At 44.5% G+C, this 24,547-nt stretch overlaps 1 protein-coding gene across 5 annotated transcripts in view; it reads left to right on the top strand.

Annotated features, from left to right (window-relative positions):
* Window positions 1–201: 201 nt before the first annotated feature.
* LOC103124156 (NXPE family member 3-like) overlaps window positions 202–24,547 on the top strand; it is a 100,943-nt gene continuing 76,597 nt past the window's right edge. The window contains exons 1-7 of one of the 5 annotated variants that reach the window (XM_016193312.2): window positions 202–413; window positions 2,224–2,260; window positions 4,194–4,398; window positions 4,815–4,928; window positions 13,187–13,929; window positions 17,305–17,390; window positions 20,021–20,236. In XM_016193312.2, the coding sequence (XP_016048798.1) occupies window positions 4,860–4,928; window positions 13,187–13,929; window positions 17,305–17,390; window positions 20,021–20,236 (1,114 nt within the window). In that variant the 5' untranslated portion in view covers window positions 202–413; window positions 2,224–2,260; window positions 4,194–4,398; window positions 4,815–4,859. Of the gene's footprint in view, window positions 414–2,223; window positions 2,266–3,949; window positions 4,399–4,814; window positions 4,929–13,186; window positions 13,930–17,304; window positions 17,391–20,020; window positions 20,237–24,547 lie in introns of those variants that run through there. The other 4 variants (XM_060173347.1, XM_016193314.2, XM_016193313.2 and 1 more) reach the window with 4 other exon arrangements.

Below are 24,547 nucleotides of genomic sequence, written 5' to 3'. Positions count from 1 at the left end.
ACCTTTAAAGTTTACTTGCTGTCGCTTCAGTTCCATCCTCCTCCCCCAGGTAGAAATTCACCCTTTCACATTACAGAAATTGGATGTTATCTTTTGAGATTTTGCAATATCTGAAAACATAGCTCTTAAGCAATTCAAAGTCTCTCCCTTTATTTGTCTGGCTTTGATTATGTCACCAGGGTGGATCTATGTAGCTGAGACTGGTGTCTGTATGATTCCACTACTCTCAGAGGCCTGTTTTTTCTCTTTCTCTTAGATATGGGTGAAAGTCAGAGAAAGATAGGGAGGGAGAGAGAGATATAAGAAGGCCGTTCGTAGCACCTCTCCACTGTTCATGAAGCTTCCTTCCTGCTGGTGGTGGTTGGGAGCTTGGACCAGGATTCTCATGTACGGTACTATAGATGCTCTACCAGGTGAGCCATCTCATAGTTCCTGTTTTATTTTGAGAGAGAGAAGGAGGGAGGGAGGGATAGAAGGAGGAAGAGAGAGAGAGAGAGAGAGAGAGAGAGAGAGAGAGACTCAAGTATCATTCCACTCTGGTATCTGCATTGCTGGGGATGGAACCCGGGACTTCAGATACACAAGTCTTATGCTATACAGCTCCTAAAGTCTCTCCCTCTAAGTCATCTCACCTGGTCTTCCAGAAACCCTTAACTGAGTTGTTCTGTCCAAGTGTAAATGTTGGGGGTGGGCTGGGGATAGGGAAGAAAACTAAAAGAAGACAGACCACTGTACTTTTCCTTAGAAATAACTACTATGGTAGTTAATGTCTAGATATCTGTAATACTTTGCAATGATGACGCTAGTTACATTCCTCCTGATTCTAGTATAAACACACTTGTGTTAGTGGATCCCTCCTTTGAACATGGTGTTGCTTGGAGAAACTTCTAATTGCTCTTTTGTTAACAAATGAGTTTTTATACTATGCCCGACTCATGGAGGAAAAATGTCCATGGAAAACATACTGAATAGATCTGTGTTTCCATTTGATTGCATGCTTATATGCTTCTATGTGTCTCCTCATGTGTTTTATATTATCCTACTTCCAGGAGACATTATGAGAATTAATTTGTAAATAAAGATATATATATTTCTTACTCTCAACAAAACAGTCAAATGTATTCAAGTCAAAGCGATCTGGGATAATTTCTTAGTGAATGGAAGTCAGATGTACTGACCTGCAAGACATGCCTGGAATAGATTTGTAAAACAATGTTTGTTCAGTAAAAGCACTTTGAAAAATAATTTCCTAGGGGGTCGGGTGGTAGCACAGCAGGTTAAGCACACATGGCACCAACTGCAAGGGCTGAAGTAAGGATCCCAGTTCGAGCCCCAGCCTCCCCACCTGCAGGGGGGTCACTTCACACGCAGTGAAGCAGGTCTGCAGGTGTCTATCTTTCTTTCCCCCTCTTTGTCTTCCCCTCCCCTCTCCATTTCTCTCTGCCCTATCCAATCACAATGACATCAATAACAACAGTAATAATAACTACAACAATGATAAAACAACAAGAGCAACAAAAAGTAAAAAATAGCCTCCTGGAGCAGTGGATTTGTGGTGCAGACACCGAGCCCCAGCAATAACCCTGGAGGTCATACTAATACTAAGAATAATTTCCTAGATTAACCTACTCAAGTATGTCATTAGCTATCATCAACAAAAAAGTCTATGTTTATTTGACCTGGGTTTATTAATCAGAATAGACTTGTGCTTTATAACAAGAAAAATAACTTAAAGTGATGACTGACTTCAATAGTTCATGTTTTATGGGTAATCTAAACATTGTTAATGGAAATAAGTTACTAAATAAGTGGAACAAGAACTTATCCATGAATAATAGCTTCTTAGCTTCTCAAAATATTTTTTTTTGGAGAGAGTCTTAAAGTGTACTTGGTTGTAAGTTACACACAATGTGGTTATAACTTGCTTTAACAAGATCCCCACACAATTTATATATGTGTTTAATCCAGTTGCAATAGGAAATGCTGCATCTTACTCCATGGTTTTTGGACTTGTGGAGCTCCAGCTTGCTAAGCCAGCTCTTTACCATTGGGCTATTGCTCTGTTCTGGTCACAGATTTTTCTTCTCCTTTGAATTCCACTGATGGGTGTCTTAGGCCTGGGCCTTGGTCTTGCTGACTGCTGGCCACAGGTTTTTATTCTTAGACTCGGGCCCTAGTCCTGCTTGCTACTGATCATGGGTTTTTCTTCTTCTAATTCCACAGGTAGGTGTTTTTAGGCAGCAGCCCCGGACCACGTCAGGTAGGGTATGTACACATGATGGTTTAAACAGAGCAAAGATTAAGAATAATGAATAAAGATACCAGGCGGTGGCGCACCGGGTTATGTGCACAAAGTATGAAGCTCAAGGACCCATGAAAGTATTCTGGTTCAAGTCCCTGGCTCCCCACTTGAGGAGGGGGGGTCGCTTCACAAGTGGTGAAGCAGGTCTGCAGGTGTCTCTCTGTCTCTCTCCCTCTCTATCTCCCCTCCTCTCTCAATTTCTCTTTGTCCTATCCAATAAAATGAAAAAGAAAAAAAAAAAGGCCTTCAGGAGCAGTGTATTTGTAGTGCTGGCACTGAGCCTCAGCAATAACTCTGGAGACAAAAAAAAAAAATCAAGAGTAAGAATAACCATAAATTTAAAATGAGGTCAAAATTGAATTATTTTGTGTGTTTCAAGTTAAGAACTTGAAATATGCAATTTTATTTTATTTTATTTTATATTTATTTATTTTCCCTTTTATTGCCCTTGTTGTTTCATTGCTGTAGTTATTACTGATGTTGTTTTTGTTGGATAGGACAGAGAGAAATGGAGAGAGGAGGAGAAGACAGAGAGGGGGAGAGAAAGATAGACACCTGCAGACCTGCTTCACTGCCTGTGAAGTGACTCCCCTTCAGGTGGTGAGCCGGGGGCTTGAACCGGGATCCTTATGCCGGTCCTTGTGCTTTGCGCCACGTGCACTTAACCCGCTGCTCTACCGACCAACTCCCTAATGTGCAATTTTAAATAGAATTAAACTTATTGAAAATGAGTGTCTCTAAATTTTAACAATAAGTGTAGTGAAAAATAGGAGTAAAAACAGTGTGTATTTGGAGCCAGGTAGTGGCACAACTGGTAGAGCTCACATGTTACCATGCTCAAGGACCTGGTTCAAAGCCCGGGTTGCCTCCAACAGGGGAGAAACTTCACAGGCAGTGCAGCAGTGCTGCAGGTGTCTCTCTCCCTCTCTCCCTTTCTCCACATTCTTCTCTCTGTCTCTATAAGAAAAATGGCTAACATGATGCCAACAGGACTTCCCTGGAAAGACGATCCCACCAATGTGTCCTAGAGCCCTGCTTCCCCAGAACCCCGCCTCACTAGGGAAAGAGAGAGACAGGCTGGGAGTATGGATCCACCTGCCAACACCCATGCTCAGTGGGGAAGCAATTACAGAAGCCAGACCTTCCACCTTCTGCACCCCATAATGACCCTGGGTCCATGCTCCCGGAGGGATAAAGGATAGGAAAGCTATCAGGGGAAGGGAGGGGATATGGATTTCTGGTGGTGGGAATTGTGTGGAATTGTATCCCTCTTATCCTATGGTTTTAGTTAGTGTTTTCTTTTTATAAATTAATTTTTTTTAAAAAAAAGGAAAAATGAAGGAAAAAAAAGACAAAAAAAATAGGCCATTTGGAGCAGTGGGATTATTGTGTAGGCACTGAACCCCAGTGATAACCTGGGGCTAAATTTAAAAATATATCTTATATATTTGTTTACAGTGCAATATTTTATTGTGAAAATACTGGTAGAAATTCTTTCCCTTATAAAAAAAAATACTTATATTGGGCTGGGGATGTAACACAGCAGTTGGACAACCAGTCTTTTCTGCCTGAGGCCCCAGAGGTCCCAGGTTCAATCCCCTGTACCATTATATGCCAGAGCTGAGCAGTCTTCCTTTTTGCTTTCTCTCTTTCTCTCTATCTCATGAAAATAAATAAATCGTTTTTGAAAATACTCTTACTAGTTAAAAAAAAAAAAAGTACAGTCAAGGTAAGGACATGATGAAACCAGGTGAAATTCCTAGTGCCTGAACATAGCAAGTTCTCAGAAGGACAGCTCTGCCCCTCGGAGCTCCAGCTCCCAGAACCAAACCTGAGATTCAGTTGACAATAGCACAGTCAACCATAGCTCTTTTCCTCTTTCTCTCTCTAGCTTTGTTATCCCAGCTCTCTGTTCGCCTTTAGTTTTATCTCATCGTATGTCCTTCCGAGCAGTGGACCCTGCACAGACTCTCACAGACCTTGGGACAGTCCGCATTGATCATGCTCTCAGGTAGAGATGTCCTCACCTGGTTCTGGGAATTGTCATGAGAGAGTCTGCCCATTTAGACAGCACTGAGCTATGCACTAAACACAAGGTATGAAACTGTACAAGTGAGGAGGGACAGAGCCTCGGGCTGTGGTGCGGCAACTTCTGGGAGAGATGCCAGGCAGGGTCATTCTCTCCAACAGTGGGGGTGGGGGGACGATTCAGGCATGCACCCTAGGCCTGATGCAAAGACCTATGGGTTCCTTGGAACCCCTGAGTGGTCGTGGCCTCCTCATCAGAATCTGCAGTGGTTTCAGAGGCCAGAAAGCAAGATTCTGGGATGGGGGGAGAGGAGGGATAAACAGGGACTTAGCAATGTGGACACTGGTAGATATGAGGGCTGGGAGGGTTTCTGTGTCAAGTAGGGTATATACACTTGCCAACAATAGTTTCTTTATTGCACTGACCAATTGCCACGGTGTTGTGGGAGGGCCCCTTATGTTTATTATTCTGTGTTCCACCTAGGTCTAAAGTTCATCCACCATCTGTCAGGGAATGGTCTAAACTGCCATGGGTCCTTCTGCAAGGCCGTTCAAGGGGTCCAAGATTCCCATTTTGGGCCTGGTCCTTCTGACTTGCGTGAGTATTGCCCTTCACTGCCCCTCTCACAAGATCTCTGGCTCATGAGATCTCTGCTGATACAAACCCTGGTCTGGGTCATTTATTGCTTTATCCAGAAGAGGTGGATAAAGAAAGCCCTGAGTCCCCTTGCTTCTGTTCATTGTCACCCTGGCAACTGTGAAACTGCCATGTCAGGGTGGGACTTCAGTCCTTAGGATGAGCATGGGAGGGTGGGGAAGGGTGATGAGGGAGCCCAAACTATCAGTTTGTCCCTAGAAAATTCCCACAGAGAAAATAAGAAGCAGTCCACAATGCTAACTCTCTCTCCAAACGTCAAAAGTATTTCTTCTGTCCTCATGTAAGAGAGATATATGGGAATCTGTGGTGTCTAGTACAGACTGCTTTTCTATTGGGGAAAAAAAAAAAGAGGCAGAGACTCAGAAGGGATAAAAAAAAAAAAAAGACACCTCTGGAAAGAGAAAAGGCAGTTGTCTGGAATAATGTTCCTTTTTTTCTAAAAATTTTTTTATTATCTTTATTTTTTGGAAGAGATAGCCAGAAATTGAGAAGGAAGGGGGTGATAGAGAAGGATAGAGACAGAGAGTCATCTTCAGCCCTACTTCACCACTTGTGAAGCTCTCAATCTGCAGGTGGGTCCTTGTGCACTGTAACATGTCCGCTCAACCAAGTGTGCCACCACCCAGACTCTCTCTCTCTCTCTTTTTAAACATCTATTTATGTAATAAGGTAGAAATTGAAAGGGAAGAGGAGAGAGAAGGAAAGACACCTGCACACTTGCTTCACCACTTGGAAGTTTCTCCCCTGCAAATGGGGACAAGTGGCTTGAACCTTGATGCTTTAGCATGATAATGTGTGAGCTTAACCAGGTGCACAACCACCCAGCACCCCCAAGTAGCCTTTTTTGTTTCCTTAGAGAGCCTAGGCATCACAAGAAGTCAAGAATATCTCTAGGGAATGAAAAATACATATATAGAGAGAGGCATTTTGTTCATCCCATTTCAACTCATATTTCAAACTGTTAAGTGGCTTGTCACTTAACAGAAAGTGTGGTAATGTGACTTTCTTGTGTCTTTAAGTGGTTGACATGGCAGACAGGCTTGCAAATTGGTCTTGATTCTAGAAACATGAAAGGGTTAAGAAAGGAAATCCTGGAAGTCTGGCGGTAGCTCGGCGGGTTAAGCACAGGTGGCATAAAGCACAAGGACTGGCATAAGAATCCCGGTTGAAGCCCCGGGCTCCCCACCTGCAGGCGAGTTGATTCACAGGCGGTGAAGCAGGTCTGCAGGTGTCTATCTTTCTCCCCCTCTATCTTCCCCTCCCCTCTCCATTTCTCTCTGTCCTATCCAACAATGATGACATCAATAACAACAACAATAATAACTACAACAATAAAAAAACAAGGGCAACAAAAGGGAATAAATAAATATATAAAAAAGAATTTAAAAAACTTAAAAAAAAAGAAAGGAAACCCTTTTGATAGACAAGTCTCAAGGACTCTTTCACTTCTAGAGTGACTCATTGCACTGAAACTAAGACCTCTTTGTGCAGCAGTTTAAACTTCCTCCTTTTTGTTTAAGATCAAATCCTGTTTCATTGTAAGTGAATAGAGCAATTTCCTTATTCATTCATTGGCTGAAGATTAGTTCCACAGTTTAGCTATTGTGAATAGTGATGCTAGTTACAATGTGCTGAGTGTAGAAGGAGCACTGTCTCTTTTAAAGTAAACTTACCTCTAATACATCAAAGATCTGTGTCTCATAAGTGCTTGGTGAGGACTGGGGAGGTGGTTTGGTCATACAGCACTTGAGTCCTTGGGCTCAATTCCCACAAATATATATAATGGAGGAATGTTCGTTCTGGTCTCTCTTACAAAACAAGCAAAATAAGAGTTTGGGGAAATAAAACATAACTACATAATCACATAACTACATAACTGCATAACTACACAATCACACTCACGTCAGCAAATAGAAATTGGCAGAATTTTTCCTTTGTGCCTTGTTGTTGCAGCTGCATTTCCTCCCTCCTTTTGAGTGTAAGCATTAGGAGGCTGTGACTTTTGTTTGGGTCTGAGTTTTCATCTTACAGAACTGTGGTCATGCATTAGGATTTTAGTGTGTCTTCTTTCATTCAGTGTTCTTGAGTGACTCATCCATGGTTTTTAAATGTTTTTTTAAAGATTTTTTTAAAATATTTATTTATTTCCTTTTTGTTGCCCTTCTTGTTTTTATTGTTGTTGTAGTTATTATTGTTGTAGTTATTATTGTTGATGTCGTCATTGTTGAATAGGACAGAGAGAAATGGAGAGAGGAGGGGAAGACAGAGAGGGGGAGAGAAAGACAGACACCTGCAGACCTGCTTCACCACCTGTGAAGTGACTCCCCTGCAGGTGGGGAGCGGGGGCTCCAACCGGGATCCTTATGCCAGTCCTTGCGCTTTGTACCATGTGCTCTTAACCTGCTGCGCTACTGCCCGACTCCCTGACTCATCCATGTTATAGTACAAAACCGTGATTTGTTTTTCCAAGTCACTTCAGTGTATGAATATATTGGCTTATCCTTTTCCAGTTTTTTTATCTGCTTTACCATTGATGTATTTGGGTTGTTTTCAATTGGGGGCTATTTTAAGTGTAAGGCATTGGTCTATTTTAAATATTACTGCTATGGTTAGGGGCTAGGTAGTGTTACACTGGGTTATGAGCCCAGAGTATGAAATGCTGCTCTGGAGCTGAGAGAATGCTCTCTGGGGGAAGTACAGGCCTTACTTTGCAGGAGGTCCTGGGTTCGATCCTTGCCGCCACATGGGAGCACCATGTGTGCTTAATCTGTTGTGCTACCACCCAATTCCCTGCATGTTTTGTTTAGAGAAACATCTGTGCAAGCCTATCACCAGTTTTTTGACCAGGTTATTATTTTTAAATGTACTTATTAATTAGAGGGAGAGAAGCAGAGCACCCCTCTGGCACATATGATGTCAGGGATCGAACTTGGGGCCCCATGATTGACAGTCCATTGCTTTATCCACTTTATCCTGGGCTGCTCATTTCCTTTTTTCATTTTTGAGTTGTATGAGTTTCTTAGATATTTTGGAAATTAGATCCTTATCAGATAGTTTGCAATTATTTTCTTGAATTTTGTAAATGGCTTTTTCAGTCTGTTGATGGTTTCTTTTGCTATTGAGGAATATTTTAGTTTGCTGCAATCCCACATGCCTTTCTTCTTTTTGCTTTTATCGCCTATGTTTTGGTGTCATAGAAAATAAAAAAAAAAACATTGCTTAGGGGTGCTGGTGGTAGTGCACCTAGTTGAGTGCATATGTTACAATGCACAAGGACCCAGTTTTGAGCCACTGGTCCCCACCTGCAGGAGGGAAAGCTTCACAAGTGGTGAAGCAGTGCTGCAGGTGTTTCTCTCTCCCCTCTTTTTATTTTATCTCCAGGGTTATCGCTGGGGCTCAGTGCCTGCACTATAAATCCACTGCTCCTGGAGGTCATTTTCCCCATTTTGTTGCCCCTGTTGTTATTGTTGCCATTGGTGTTGTTGAGGACAGAGAGAAATAAAGAGAGGAGGAGAAGACAGAGAGAGGGAGAGAAGGATAAACACCTGCAGACCTACTTCACCACTTATGAAGCTATCTCCCTACAGGTGGGGAGCCAGGGGCCGCAACTGGGATCCTTACACCAGTCCTTTGTGATTCATGCCATATTTGCTTAACCCACTGTACTACCATCCCCCACCTCCACCTCTCTATCTCCCCCTTCCCTCTCAATTTCTTGGATGTCCCCATCCAATAAATAAACCATTGCTTGGACCAATGTCAAGAAGTTATTTCCTTATATTTTCTCTTAGTAATTTTATTATTTCAGATCTGACATTTAAATATCTGATCTGTATGAGTTAATTTTGTATATGGTTCATAAGAGTCCATTTTCCTGCATGTGACTATCCAGTTCTCCTAGTTCCATTTATTATGGAGAATATCCTTTCCCTACTGTTGAAGAACAGGACCAGGGAAGATATCTCAATGCGTCAGACTTGTAGTATGGACATTTGGGGGGGCATTAATTCTTTTTTTCCTTTTGTTGCCCTTCTTGTTTATCATTGTTGTTGTTATTATTACTGTCATTGTTGTTGGATAGTACAGAGAGAAATGGAGAGAGGAAAGGAAGACAAAGAGGAGGAGAGAAAGATAGACACCTGCAGACCTGCTTCACTACCTGTGAAGCAACCTCCTACAGGTGGGGACCCAGGGGCTTGAACTGGGATCCTTGCACAGGTCCTTGCACATTGTACCATGTGCACTTCACCTGATGTGTTACCCCCTGACACACATGCACCCCCCCAGCATTAATTTTTATAACCTATCAACATGGGATGTTTTGCCTATCTATGTTTTTCTAAAGATTCATTTTATTTTACTTATTTAATAGGACAGAGAGAAATTGAGAGGGAAGGGGATATAGAAGGAGAGAGAGACACACACCTGCAGCCCTGCTCAGGTACTTGTGAAGCTTCCCCCCTTTGGGGTAGGGGGAACAGGGACTTGACATACTTGTGTGCCAGGCTAGTGTGAGGGTGTTTCTTCCCAGGCATGTGCTCTTTGGGTTGGAGAGAACATGATCAGAGCCAACCTGGGCTGCTGCTTACTCAGCGATGCAGGAGAGAGAGCAGAAACTCTTGGCAGAGCAGGAACGCAATTCTTTATTAATGCAGGAATGTCCCAGAGTCGGGTGTGAGCACAATGGGTTAGGCCAAATGGCACCAAACCACAATGGCCACCAACTGTTGTGCACGCCAGCCCTTCTCCAGGTCGGGATGCGGGAAGAGAAAAGAGAGTGAAACCAGGAACAGAAGTGGGTTTTATGGGATAAAAACCAGAAGTGGCAAGTCGGAAATGGAAATGGCTAGGAAAGAGGGTGGAGAGAGGCAAAAGGCATGCTGGGAAGGTGAAAGCGTCCTTAGCAACTGTTGCTATGGTTTTAACTGGCAGGAATTAGCAATACCCTGAGGGGATAATGTGGTGGGGATCTTTCAGGCAAAACAATGATTATGTAAATAGACTGTAGTGTCAGCAATGGAGGCCGCCCGACATCTGTGTCTTTTTAAAATTTATACATGAACTTTTTTATCATTTTCTCTGTATACATCTTTCATCTCTTTGGCTATGTTTATTCCTACACATTTTGCTGTTGTGGTTATTATGAATGAAATTGCCTTCTTTATTTCCTTTTCAAGTAGCTCATTGTATGTGTATAAAAACATGGCTGGTCATTCTGTGTTGATTTTGTATCCTGCACTTTTACTTAATTTGTCTATCGCTCTGATAATTAAGTTTCATTGAGTCTTTGGAGATTTTAACATATCTGTTGATTAAAATGTTCTAATCACAGATGGATGTTGCAGTTTGTTGAATGCTTTTTGTCTATTGAGATAATCATGTGGGTTTTTTTTTCACTATTATTTCTTTGTGCAATGTAGTTTATCACAGTGATTGATTTGCCTGTGTTGAATCACCTGTGTGCCCAGCCTGATCATGGTGTATAATCCTCTTAATGTGCTCTTGAAATTGCTTTGCTAGTATTTTTTTTTTTTGCATGAGTAAACCAAAAGGATACTGACTTGTAATTTTCTTTTGGTGTTTTTGTCTGAGTTTGATATTGAAGTGTTGCTGCTGATCTTACAAAAATGAGATTAAAATCCATTTTTTTAATATGCTGGAAAAGGATTGTCATGAACTCTTTGCTCAATGTTTGATAGAGTTTATCTTTGAAGTCACCTGACCTCTAGTCTTCTAGAGTAAAATCTTCTTTTTATCAGGACACCTGTGTACCAAGGGCTGGAAAATAGGGAGTAATATCTCCACATCAAGATCCTTAACTTAATCACACATGAAAAGTCCTGTTTGTTGGTGGGCTAGGCAGTGGCTCAGCAGGTTAAGCTGATCTGCAGATGTCTATCCTTCTCTCCCCCTCTCCATCTCCCTCTCTTCTCTCAATTTTTCTCTGTCCTATCAAATAAAATGGGGAAAAAATGGCCATCAGGATCAGTGGATTCATGATGCAGGCACTGAACCCCAGCAATAACCCTGGGGACAAAAGAAAAGAAAAGAAAAAGAAACAAAGAAACAAAGAAAGAAAGGTCCCATTTTCCATATGAGGTGACTTAGTCAAAGGCTCAGCAAAGTGTGACACAAACACTGGAATAGCCACTATTCAGCTTAACACTACAATTACAGTTCAGACCCTTGCTGTGCATTTAGACTCCTCTTAACTATTCCTGTCCCCATGAACAAGCTTCCTTTCAGTCTCTGTTCCTTGCTTCATATAATAGCCTGTCCTGGATTTTGCCTAAAGGTCACATCCTTGTCCCTAAGCCAGTCACAGGAACTTCCTTGAAAACCATTTTGTTAGACCTTAAGAAAATGAAACATGGGACCAGATGGTAGCACACCTTGTTAAGCACTCACATTACAACATTACAGTGCTGAAGGACCCAGGTTCAAGCCTCAGTCCCCAATGACAGGGAGAAAGCTTCACGAGTGGTGAAGCAGGACTGTCAGTGTCTCTCTATCTCTTTCCCTCTCTACCTCCACTCCCCTCTCAATTTCTCTATGTTTCTATCAATAAATAAATATTAAAAAACAATGAAACACTCCCCTGAAGAGATTACTGTCTAATAGAGGAAACATATATGTAAATATACCACTGATTTCAGAAACAATTAAAGGGGCTGTGGCTTGTTATCTCTGTGCCTGGTGGCAGTGGACAAAGCTCCACTAACAGCCTTCTAGGGCTGGTGCAAAGCTCACCTAAACAGTGCACTGCTTTGCCATTGTGTGTAGCCCAGGTTCCAGGCCAGCCCCCAACCACACTGAAGGAAGTTTGAATGCTGTGGTCTCTGTCTCTCTCTCTCTCTCTCTCTCTCTTCCTCTGCCTCCCCACCTCACTGTCTCTAAATACCAGGTGATGACTCTGAAACTCATAGTTATAATGTTGATGTAAACCTACTTGATGGGTGTTGGTGATCTCCTCATAGATTAACATTTAAGAGGTGTTTGTGGCCTGCTAGTTGTTTCTTAGAGATGTTTGTTTATTTATTGGATAGAGACAGAAAGAAATTGAGGGAGAAGGTGGATAGAGAGAGGGAGAGAGACAGAGAGACACTGGTAACACTGCTTCACCACTTGTGAAGCTTCCGCTGTGCCCCTGCAGGTAGAGGCTAGGAGTTTGAATCCAGGTCCTTGAGTGCACATTGTGACATGTGCATTCAACTGGATATGCCACTGCCCACTCCCCATGCTTATTTTCATGAATCATACTTGCCTGCAAAGAAGGGACTCTGAGCGGATATGGGTGAGTATCTGATGGCCCAGAAGCCTGGGCTCCATCCCTTGTCCACCCTCCACTGCACAGATAGCACCTGTGCCAGCTTCTCTTCCTGTTTTGAGATCTTCACACTGCTCTGGTTAGCATCTGTGACCAAGAAGCTTGTGGTCCTTGGTGGGGTTTCTGCATCACAGCAAACACCACCCAGCAAAAACCATAGCTTCCTAAGGAAAATACCTAACTAAAAATTCTGAGTTGAGACCCGGCCCTCAAGTGGCCCCTGGGGTGGATTCTGGTGCTTCTGTTTACTTAACCCTCTTCTATAACTTTTTGCTGTCCTGAGGAAAGGGCCCACCCATGCCAGACTGTATTAGAAACCTGGAGAGGAGACAGTGGGGCTGGAGTGTTGTGTGGCTTGGCAGGCTCTGGGAAGGAAGCAGGCCTTGCAGGTGGGGTGAAGGACGCTGGCGACAGGAAGGTCAGGTGCAGGCTGTGCGAGTGGTGAGGAAGGGACAAAAGTCATGGTGGAAGGACCTGGGTTCAAGCCCCTGGTCCCTACCTCTAGGAGGAAAGCTTCATGAGTAGTGAGTCAGGGCTACAGGTTTCTCTGTCTCATTCCCTCTCTATCCCCCCTTTCCCTCTCAATTTCTCTCTGTCTCTATCCAATAATAAATAAGTAAATAAATAAGGTCCTGGTGGGTACAGATTAATATCTGGAGGTGGCTAACCTTAGCCAGAGGCATGACTCCACATTCTCAGGGGATGTTCCTTCCATTAGGTGTGGTGCTGGCTCAGGCCTAGCTGATGATTAGGAGCTCTGGGGGGCCTGCCTGGCAGAAGGGTCTCAGTTTGGTGACTAGAGACCTCTTTCCTGGAAGAGGAGCTGGGGAATGAATGGGGTGCCAACCAATGGCTCTTTCTCTGCCCTTAGGTTTTCTATTTCAAGTTCCACTGGCCAGAGAACACCATCTATCGGCCCCCAGAACCCCGCCAGGCCTCCAAGCACATGGACTCCCTGTCTCTCTCGCCCTCCCTTCCTAAGGGGCTCAACAACCTGTCCCACCTGCTCTACTGGCCCCCCACCCCAGGACACGGAGAGGACCTGTTGGCCTCCACTAGTGCCCAGAGCTCCACCTACCAGCTGAGGGGCCCTGCCCAGCACAACTACACCCTGGGGGGCTCCCTGAAGGCCATTCTGGTGGCCAGAGACCACAGGGGCCACCCCAAGACCCACGGCGGGGACTTGTTCAGGGCACAACTGCTGGGCCCCGACCTGAAGGCGGGGGTCCCTGGGGAGGTGCAGGACCTGGAGAACGGCACCTACCTGCTGTCCTTCCCGCTGCTCTGGGCCGGGCGGGCCCGGGTGCTAGTGCGGCTGATCCACTCCAGCGAGGCTGTGGGAGTTCTGAGAAGGATCTGGACACAGGTGGGGGCCACCGTGGACTTCAGAGGCTACTTCAGGGGCCCCTCAGGCACCGAGGAGACTGTGGTTTGCAATGTGGACCCGTGGTCAACCGGGGCACAGGGGTCCGTGTGTCAATACAAGGACAAGGAGTCGGGGGAGCTCTGGTTTTGCGCCCAGCCCCCAACACTGCCCTGCGACTCACTGGTGGGACACTCGAGTGGAAGCTACCTGAAAGTCACCACCCAGCAGGACGAGGCCCTGCTGGCCGGGTAAGAGACCCAGAATCCGGGTGCCTGTCCTAATCGGAAACCACACCCTTCTTCCTAAACACTGGTCCTGTGTGTGCTCAAGGACCCGGGTTTGAGCCTTAGGCCACCACATGAGAACACCAGCACTGGGAGACCTCATAAGTTGTGTTGTGGTGATGCAGTGTCTCCTCCCCCAACCCCATCCTTTATCTTAACAGGAAAAAAAAAGTTGGGGAGCTGGGTGGTAGTGCAGCGGATTAAACGCACATGACATGAAGCGAAGGACCTGCATAAGAATTCCGATTTGAGCCCCAGGCTCCCCTCCTGCAGGGGGGTCGCTTCACAAGCAGTGAAGCAGGTCTGCAGATGTCTATCTTTCTCTCCCTCTCTCTGTCTTCCCCTCTTCTCTCGATTTCTCTCTGACCTATCCTACAGGAATAACAACAAGGGCAACAAAATGGGAAAAAAATGGTATGCAGGAGCAATGGATTCTTAGTGCAGGCACTGAGCCCCCTTGATAACCCTGGAATTAAAAAAAAAAAAAAAAAAAAAAAGGGAGTCGGGCTGTAGCGCAGCGGGTTACCCCGGCTCCCCACCTGCAGGGGTGTCGCTTCACAAGCAGTGAAACAGGTCTGCAGGTGTCTATCTTTCTCTCCCTCTCTCTGTCTTCCCCCTCCCCTCTCCATTTCTCTCTGTCCTATCCAACAACAATGACAACAATAATAACTACAACAATAAAACAACATCAAGGGCAACAAAAGGGAATAAATAAATAAAAATAAATATAAAAATATTTTTATAAAAAAAAAAAAACCTGCTGGGTAAAGCGCAACTGTTGCAGGTATGAAGCTCCAGTGGAAAGTCAGGAGGCATCATTAATTAATCAATTATTAGTCCTGTGACCCATGGCTCCTTTATTGATTTATCATTTTTAACTTTTTGTTATGGAAATAAATATAGTTTCACACCTTTTTTTTCCGTCTAGGTTTTTTGCCTTTTTACAGGGCTCCGTGCCTGTAATACAAATTCACTGGTCCTGGTGTTTCTTGGGGCCTCATGCTTGCAAGTCTTGTGATCTTTTCAAATATTTGCCCAGCGCTGATAGAGAGCTCAGCAGAAGAACACAGTGGTGGCATGCATGAGGTCCCAGGTTCAATCCCCCAAAACCTTGTATGCCAAACAGTGCTCTGGTCTCTGTCTCTCTTTCTCTCATAAAGATAAATGAATCCTTAAAAATCTCTTTTGTTTGGAGTTTTCAGTTTTGCTCTGCCTAAGAGCTGATGTGGATAGCTGAGCCTTCCACATTCATAGAAGAACATTTTCCTTCTATTTCATTTGTTTCTGCTGATATCTTAAACATTTACAGCTTTCTATTGCTTTTTGGGTTTCTTCCTTTAATCTAGTTTCATAACTTGGAACACATAACCTTATGACTAGAAATATGATCTCCTAATATCAATTCTTTGAAATTTCTTGAAAATTTATTTGCGGGGGTGGGGGGGTGGGGTGGGACGGTAGCGCAGCAGGTTAAGCACATGTGGCGCAAAACGCAAGGACCGGCGTAAGGATCCCTGTTCAAGCCCCCAGCTCCCCACCTACAGGGGAGTTGCTTCACCGGTGGTGAAGCAGGTTAAAAAAAAAAGAAAGACAGAAAAGAAAAATTTATTTGTGACCCAACAAATGACTAGTACTTGTTCATATTGAACCTGGGACTTTGGAGCCTCAGGCATGAGAGTCTCTTTGTATAATGACTATTGCATCTACCCCTGCCCCATATATCTGTTTTCTTCAAAACAACTTGTGATCTCTATTCCTTCAGAAAGATTTGATTTGATTTAGCTTGCTAATCTCTTTATTCCATATATATTCGTTAGTTTTTTTAAAATATTTTTATGTTAATAAGAAAGAGAGAGATAGAAAGAAGTACAGTGAGAAAGATAGGGAGAGAGAGAAAGAAATACAGAAAGACCAGAGTGCTGCTCAACTCTGGTTTATGGTGGTGCTGGGGATTGAACCTGCGACCCCTGGTGCCCAGGCAGGAGAGTCTATTGTGTAAATAGCAGTGCTATCTTCCCATCCCATAGTATATCTTTTTTTGTTCTCTTTCTAATCTCAAAAATTTCTATGTGAAAATGTGTCAGGTGGGAGTCTGGCGGTAGCACAGTGGGTTAAGCGCACATGGCGCAAAGCGCAAGGACCGGCATAAGGATCCCGGTTTGAGCCCCCGGCTCCCCACCTGCAGGGGAGTCACTTCATAGGCGGTGAAGCAGGTCTGCAGGTGTCTATCTTTCTCTCCCCCTCTCTGTCTTCCCCTCCTCTCTCCATTTATCTCTGTTCTATCCAACAACAACGACATCAATGACAACATCAATAGCAACAATAATAAAACAACAAGGGCAACAAAAGGGAATAAATAAATAAATAAATAAATAAATACAATAAAAAAAAGAAAATGTGTCAGGCAAGATTCTTCGCATGACATTGTGACATTTGTTTAGGTAGAAATGGTTATCAGATTTAGATGCTTTACTATTATTAACTTTATCTGAATACAAAGGGCATTTATATCAATGACAAAGTATTGATCCTGGAAGAATTTAGTGTGAGGCTGTGGGAAACAGCACAGCAGTTTACAAAACAGACTCTCATGCTTGAGGCACCAGAGGTCCCAGATTTCGTCCTCGACATCACCATAAGCCATAGTTGAGCAATGTGCTGATTAAAAAGAAAAAGGGGTGGGGGTAGATGTGGACACATCTGATTGAGCCTCTGTTAAAGCTCCTAGTCCCCACCTGCAAGAGGGAAGCTTCACCAGTGGTGAATCAGGTATCTAGCTTTCTCCCTCTCCACTGCCCCTTGTCTCGATTTCTCTTGGTCCTATCAAATAAAATAAATAAAGCTTTAAAAAAATTTTGAGAATTTGGTGCCAGAAAAATCTGGTCAGGGCTGAAGAGCTAGCTCACTTGATTGAGTGTATGCAGTGCCCTGGATCTGAGGGATGCTCTGTTGCTCTGTTGCTGTAGTCTCTCTCTCTCTCTCTTTCTCTCTCTGAAAAAGGCAACCTGGGAGCAGTAAGGTTATACATGTCTGAGATCCTGGCTCAGAAATTAAAAGGCTCTCACATGCCATGTACTAGTCAGAGAAGAACTGCCTGAACCCCACCTCATCCCACCCAATCATCGAATAGCACAGAGGTCCGCTCCCAGATTCCTGATAAGTTTTTCACTCTTTCACTTCTGGCTCTTGATTATAATCACCTTGAACTCTAAGCCTGCTGGTTGTGTTGAAATGACTCAGTACCTTCTTAGATGCAGGCAGGTACAATGACAAGTCTCCTGTCATCTGCCTGTGTCTTATGCACCCTGTCTCCCCTACTCACTTTTGGTGCTTCTCCAGGAAAGTGACAGACAAGGTTCTCCCCCAGGGCATTGCCCCCATCCTGATCAGACCAGCAGTCTCAGGGAACAGCAGTCTCAGCCTGGGTGAGTGTGGCTGGCATCTCCTGGGCCTGGGGGGAGGGGGCATAATAAGTGGGGTTTTAGTCCTTGACTAGATCAAGGGGTATTTAGCCCTCCAGCCCTTGCTGGGGTAATGACTAATAGAGTGGTTGGTGACATGGGTTACAACTTCCATTGGAACGGATGGTACTCAGAACTCTGGTGGTGGGAACTGTGTGGAGTTGTACTTCTGCTATCTTATAATCTTATTAATCATTATTAAATCACTAAATAAAATTATAATAAAAAACAGACTTTTTTTTCTTTTTAGCCAGAGCCCTGCTCAGCTCTAGCTTGATGGACTAGTGAGTTGAACCTGGGACCTCAAAGTCTTAGGCATGAGAGTCTGCTTTTGCATGTTTTACCAGAGCTGCTCAGCTCTGGCTTGTGGTGGTGCTGAGTATTGAATCTGGGCCCTTTGGTGCCTCAGGCATGAAAGTCTTTTTGCCTAACCATTATGCTGTCTCCCCAGCCCAAGTCTTATTTGCAAAACCATTATGCTAACCATTATGACCCAAGTCAGACTTTTAAAGTTCAAATATTCTCTTTTTTTTTTTTTCCTCCAGGGTTATTGCTGGGCTCGGTGCCTGCACCATGAATCCACTGCTCCTGGAGGCCATTTTTCCCCCTTTTTGTTGCTCTAGTTGTTGCAGCCTCGTTGCGGTTATTATTGCCATTGTTGACGTTGCTTTGTTGTTGGATAGGACAGAGAGAAATGGAGAGAGGAGGGGAAGACAGAGAGAGAGGGGGAGAGAAAGATAGACACCTGCAAATCTGCTTCACCGCCCGTGAAGCGACTCCCCTGCAGGTGGGGAGCCGGGGTTCGAACCGGGATCCTTACGCCAGTCCCTGCACTTTGCGCCACATGCGCTTAACCCACTGCGCCACCGCCCGACCCCCCAAATATTCTCTTTACTGAGGCCCTACACATGTGTGATTCCACTACTCCTGAGCCAATTTTCCTTTCTTTTTTTCCTTCCTTCCTTTCTTCCTCCTCCTCTTCTTCTTCCCCGACCCCCTCCTCCTTTTTCTTCTTTCTGTTCTGAGCTGGGGAGACAGCATCATGGTTTTACAAAAGACTTTCATGGCTGAGACTATGAAGTCTCAGGTTCAATCCCCAGCACCATCATCAGCCGGAGCTGAGCAAGTGTTCTGGCATCTCTTTCTCTTCTCTTTCATCAGTCAATAAATAAAAGATAAATAAATAAATAAGAAGTTTTTAAAATCTGATAGAGAAGGAGAGACACCACAGTCCCATTTACCACCCATGGATTTCCAAAGTGCTATCTATGGTGCTCCCCCATGATGCTGGAGCTTGAAACTGGTTCATCAAGCATGATATTGTGTGCACTCTACCAAGTGAACCCTCTCCTGGCCCTGCCAGTGAATATGCTTGATCCTGGGTGACTGTGACCATGCCTACCAGTTCAGTGCCTCAGTGTCCCTCCCTGCCAGTAGAGATGAGGTATGACACTTCCTGGCTGGAGAGATAGCTTACCTGGGGAGGCACCTGGTGTCTCATGTGCACAACTCATGACTGAGCCCCTGGTCTCCACAGCACTGGGAACAGCTTTGGTGCTATGTTGTCTCTCCCTCTCACTTTCTCTGTCTCTTCCTTTCTATAAGGAAAAAAAAATCAGTGTGTATCAGTGAAGCAGCAGTGATGACAAAATAATAACAATAATAAAATAATGACACTAACAATAACACTTCCTGGTGTCTGGAGAGCTGGCTCAGAGGTCCAGAGCACTGGACATTCCTGCAGAAGTTTGATTCCGTTGTCACACATGCCATGGCAATGCTCTGGTTCTTGTGCTTAATAAAGAAGTAAATTTTTAGGAGCTGGGCAGTGGTGCATCCGGTTAATTGCACATGTTATCATGATTGAGGACCTGGGTTCAAACTCCTGGTCCCTACCTGCAAGGGGGAAACTTCACCAGTGGTGAAGTAGGGCTGCAGGTGTCTCTGTCTCTCTTCTCCATCCCCCTCAATTTCTCTCTGCCCTATCAAATTAAATAAATAAGACTTTTTAAAAAAATCTTATATAAAGCAAGTAAATATTAAAATAAATAACCCACCTAGGAGATGGCTTACTTAGTGGAGTGCACAGTGGGCCATGTACAAGGACCTGGATTCAGTCCTTTGGTACCACATACAGCACCAGGGGAAGCCCCATGAATGGTGGAGTGGTGCTGGAGTGTCTCTTCTGCTCTGTGTGCCTCTGTCTGGAACTGAAGAGAGAGGAGGAGGAATTTTCCAGGACCAGTGGCACCCTGTAGGTGTGAAGCCCTGGAGGGCAATCAATCAAAAATTAAAGCAAAACCGAGGGCAGGGAGATAACATAATGGTTCTGCAAAGAGAATCTCATGCCTGAGGCTCCAAAGGTCCCAGGTTCAATTTCCTGCACCACCATAAGCCAGAGCTGAGCAAGGCTTTGATCAAGATGGTGATGATGATGATGATGATGATGATGATGATGATGATGATGATGATGATGGAAAACTTTCTGTGGGTATTAAAGAGATCGAGGGAGGTAATCACATAGGATGCTCAAGAGAGGGCCTGAGGATATATTACTGATACCTGTTGTTCTGTCCTGTTTTTCCCCTTTCTAGCAGCTTTGTCCCAGAAGCGCCTGTGTGGCCCTGGCCTTCCAGCCTCCACGCCCTCAGGCTTCTACCACCTTGACGTGTGGCACCCGCTGGCCTGCTCCAGTCGCTCCTTCCCCTCTGCAGACAGCATCCTGAGCTGCCTGGCTGGCCGTGTGGTGCACATGATGGGGGACTCCACGTTGCGGCAATGGTGGGAGTACCTGCGCGACACCGTGCCCTGTGAGTGCGGGGGTAGGGGACCAAGGGATGGGAGGATGGGACAAGGGGCTCTGAGACAAAAGGCCCCTAGATCTTTGCATGTGGTAGGAGAGGACAGGCAGGATGTGGGGACTTTGCTCCAGGAAAGGAGGAGACACCTTTCCAGCTAATTTACTGAAAGTTATGTTATGAGTTCAAGTGACAGTAGCCCCAAAGACGTTTGTATACTTTCTGACAAAAAGCCCCACCCACCCTCATTTAGTTTCATAAACAAACAAAAAACCTCAGGGAACCTGTTACAGTGTATAAAGACCTGTGTTCGAGTCTCTGATCCCCACCTTCAGGGAGAAACTTCATGAGCAATGGAATGGGGCTGCAGGTCTGTCTGCCTATGTGTCTGTCTCTCTATATATCTATATCATCTATCACCATCTCTATCTCCCCATTCCCTTTTGATTTCTCTCTGTTTCTATCCAATTAAAATTTTTTTATTTATTCTCTTAAAAAAAAAATTTAGGATGGACAGCATGTTGAGCCCAAGAATTCTTCAGAATTCACATTCCTTGTGTTATTATTAAAAAAAAGAATTCACATTCCTCCACTCTACACAATCATTTCTTCATATCTTCTTAGAATTCACTGAGTATTATTATTATTATTTAATATTTATTTATTAATGAGAAAGATAGGAGGAGAGAGAAAGAGCCAAATGTGCCACCAGGGATCAAACTCAGGACCTCCTGCTTGCACGTCCAAAACTTTTTTTTCACTGCGCCACCTCCTGGACTATCATCATCATTATTATTATTATTTTGCCTCCAGGGTTATTGGTGGGGGGCTTTGTGCCTGCACTATGAATCCACTGCTACTAGAGGCCATTTTATTGCCCTTGTTATTGTTATTGTTGCCTTTGTTGTTGTTGGATAGGACAGAGAGAATTTGAGAGAGAAGGGGAAGACAAACACCGGCAGACCTGCTTCACAGTTTGTGAAGCAACCCCCTACTTGTGGGGAGCCGGGGGCTCAAACTGGGATCCTCATGCCTGTCTGAGCCATGTGCGCTGAACCCTACCACCTGGCCCCCCACTATTATTCACAATTGCTCACATGAGTTTTCCCTGCAAATAAATGTGCAAGTTCTTTCTCTTGATTTGGTCTTCCAATCAATTTCTTTTTTGCTCATTTGCATTGTATACTAACTTAAAATTTATATTCGAGACATGTCAAGGTGCTGTGTTTATAGTTTCATCATAATGTAAGTATCTTTCTCTTCATAGTCAAGTGGGGAGCAGGGGTTTGAACCTGGGTCCTTGTGCTTCATACTATGTGATCTTAACTGGGTGCTTTACCACCTACCCCCACTGACATGTTGTTTAGACAGAACTGGAGACATCATGACTTCCTACCCCTAAGTATTTCAGTGTTAGTCTTTGAAGGATTGTCTGTTGTTTTTTTGTTTGTTTTTTTGTTTACATGAGCAAAACAAAATTTCCACACCTCACACACTGAGTAACAGATTCCTTAAATCCTAGCCAGGCTTCCTCCTCTATTACTCAAAGTCTATGTTACTGTTTTTTGTTGTCAAAGTCAAGTTCATTTCTGGACCTGTTTGTCTCATACCTGGATTTTTCTCCATAGAGCCTGGTCATTTCTTTTCTTCTTCTTTTTAAAAAATATTTATTTATTCCCTTTTGTTTGCCCTTGTTGTTTATGATTGTTGTTATTTGTTGTTGTTGTTGTTGGATAGGACAGAGAGAAATGGAGAGAAGAGGGGAAGACAGAGGGGTAAGAGAAAGACACCTGCAGACCTGCTTAGCACCTCTTGTGAAGCAACTCCCCTGCAGGTGGGGAGCCAGGGACTTGAACTGGGATCCTTTTGCCGGTCCTTGCGCTTTGTGCCACGTGTGTTTAACCCGCTGCACTACCGCCTGACTCCCTCTTCTTTGGGAGATGAATATTGTCTTACCTCTAGTAATGTGGAGAGCAACTGTTGGACTAAGGGATAAAAGGGCAGGTGGACCAGGAAGGAGTCTGGTGGTGCCCTTCAGACATTGTACAAATCCCCACAATCATTGTGAGCCTTCCTCATAATGACTTTCTCTTTTTTGCCCCCAGGGTTATCGCAGGGGCTGCACTACAAATGCACTGCTCCTGGTGGCTATCTTTTTTCCATTGTTGGGAGAACAGTGGACACCTGCAGACCTGCTTCACCACTTGTTAGGTGACCCCCTGCAAGTGGGGAACCAGGGCCTTGAACCAGGATCCTTGAGTTTTGCACTATGTGCGCTTAACCTGGTGCAGTACTGTCTGATCCCCCTCCCCTGTAATGATTTTAATGCATTTGATAGTTGTCAGTCATGGTCCCAGTGGTTTCTTTTTCTTTTTCTTTCTTCCCCTCTCTCTCTTTCTTTCTTTCTTTCTTTTTTTTTACCAGAACACTGTTTAGCTCTGGCTTATTATGGTGGATTATCTGGATTAAACCTGGGACTTTGAAGCCTCAGGCATGAGAGTCTCTTTGCATAACCATTATACTGCAAAAAACGGTATCATTTGTTTTCCATCTACACCATGCCTCGGCCTCGCTTGAGCTTAATGTGCAGCTTGGCGATACGAGAATCCGGCATGAAGCCCAGCCAGTCTATCTTGGCGTTACTCTCGATCGCACTCTGTCATTTCACAAACATCTCATAAAAACTGCAGCAAAGGTGGGCGCGAGGAATAACATCATTGCAAGACTGGCCAGCTCCTCATGGGGCGCGAGCGCTTCCACACTACGATCATCATCTCTGGCATTATGCTATTCCACTGCAGAATACTGTGCCCCAGTATGGTTCCCTAGCCCCCATGTCCACTTGGTCGATTCCAAATTATATTCCTCCATGAGGATAATTTCTGGAACCATCCGTTCCACCCCGGTTCCATGGCTGCCAGTTCTTAGCAACATCGCCCCGCCAGATATTTGTCGGGATGCGGCATCATCTAAGTTCATTTCCCACGTCTATGCTCAACCAGACCTGCCAATATATGCGGATATCTTCACCCACCCTGTCCAACGCTTGACGTCTCGTCACCCAATCTGGTCCCCTACGCCTACACTGAACTTCTTTGTTCCAGTCTCTTGGAAACAGAGTTGGCAGTCAGCTGAGGTAAAGAACAAACACCTCATCACAGACCCCTGCGAGCGTCAACCCGGCTTTGACCTAGCACGTTATGATTGGGCCCTCCTCAATTGCTATCGAACAGGCCATGGCCGGTGCGCCACTATGTTCCATCGCTGGGGAGCCAGAGACGACCCGAACTGCCCCTGCGGCTCCAGACAGACTATGACCCACATAGTCAACGACTGCCACCTCTCCAGATTCAAAGGAGGTCTCGAAACTTGACATCAGGCTCAACCTGACGCTGTTGACTGGCTACGGAAGAAGGGCAAATGCTAGAAGAAGAACCATTATACTATCTACCCCTTCCCCCTAGTGGTTTCTATCACTATCAATCATATATAAACATCATAGAGAGGTAATTTTCACACTCACCTGCTCTTTCTTTTCTTTTTTTTTTTCTTGAGTTCTTTATGTATTTTTTACTTTAGCCCTTTGTCTGATATGTGGCATAGAGAGATCTTTTTTTTTTTATTATCTTTATTATTTATTGGATAGAGGCAGCCAGAAATCAAGAGGGTAGGGGGAGATAGAGAGGGAGAGAGACAGAGAGACACCTGCAGCCCTGCCTCAACACTCGCAAAGCTTACCCCTGCACGTCGGGACTGGGGGCTTGAACCCAGGTCCTTGCACATTGAAAACATGTGCACTCTACTGGGTGCACCACCACCCAGCCCCTGCATAGAGAGCTCTTCACCCACTCAAGAGGGTATCTTTCTTTTTACTTTTCTTTCTTTTGCCTCCAGGGTTATCTCTGGGGCTCAGAGCCTGCACTACAAATTCACTGCTCCTGGTGACCATCTTTTGTTGTTGTTGGATAGGACAGAGAGAAATTGAGAGGAGAGGGGAATACAGAGAATGGGGGAGAAAGGTGGACACCTACAGACCCACTCCACTGCTTATGAGGCAGTCCCCCTGCGGGTGGAGAAGCAGGGGCTCAAACTAGGGTCCTTGCATCAGTCCCTGTGTTTTGAACTATGTGAGCTTAACCCAGTGTGCCACTGCCTGAACCCCTCACCTGCTCTTTCTACACATGATATTTGGCTCTCCTTTGTATAAATAAATATTATATATATTGCTTTCTCTTATATCTATTCTTGAACTGAGAGTTCAAAGTGGAAAAACATAAAATATGAAATTGTTTCCCTATAATCACCCATTTATAAAAAATCATG

Source organism: Erinaceus europaeus, chromosome 15, assembly GCF_950295315.1.
Source record: "Erinaceus europaeus chromosome 15, mEriEur2.1, whole genome shotgun sequence".
In the NCBI taxonomy this organism is placed as follows: domain Eukaryota; kingdom Metazoa; phylum Chordata; class Mammalia; order Eulipotyphla; family Erinaceidae; genus Erinaceus; species Erinaceus europaeus.
The sequence above is the reverse complement of the archived record's forward strand: the minus strand, read 5'-3'. Positions and strand labels throughout refer to the sequence as shown.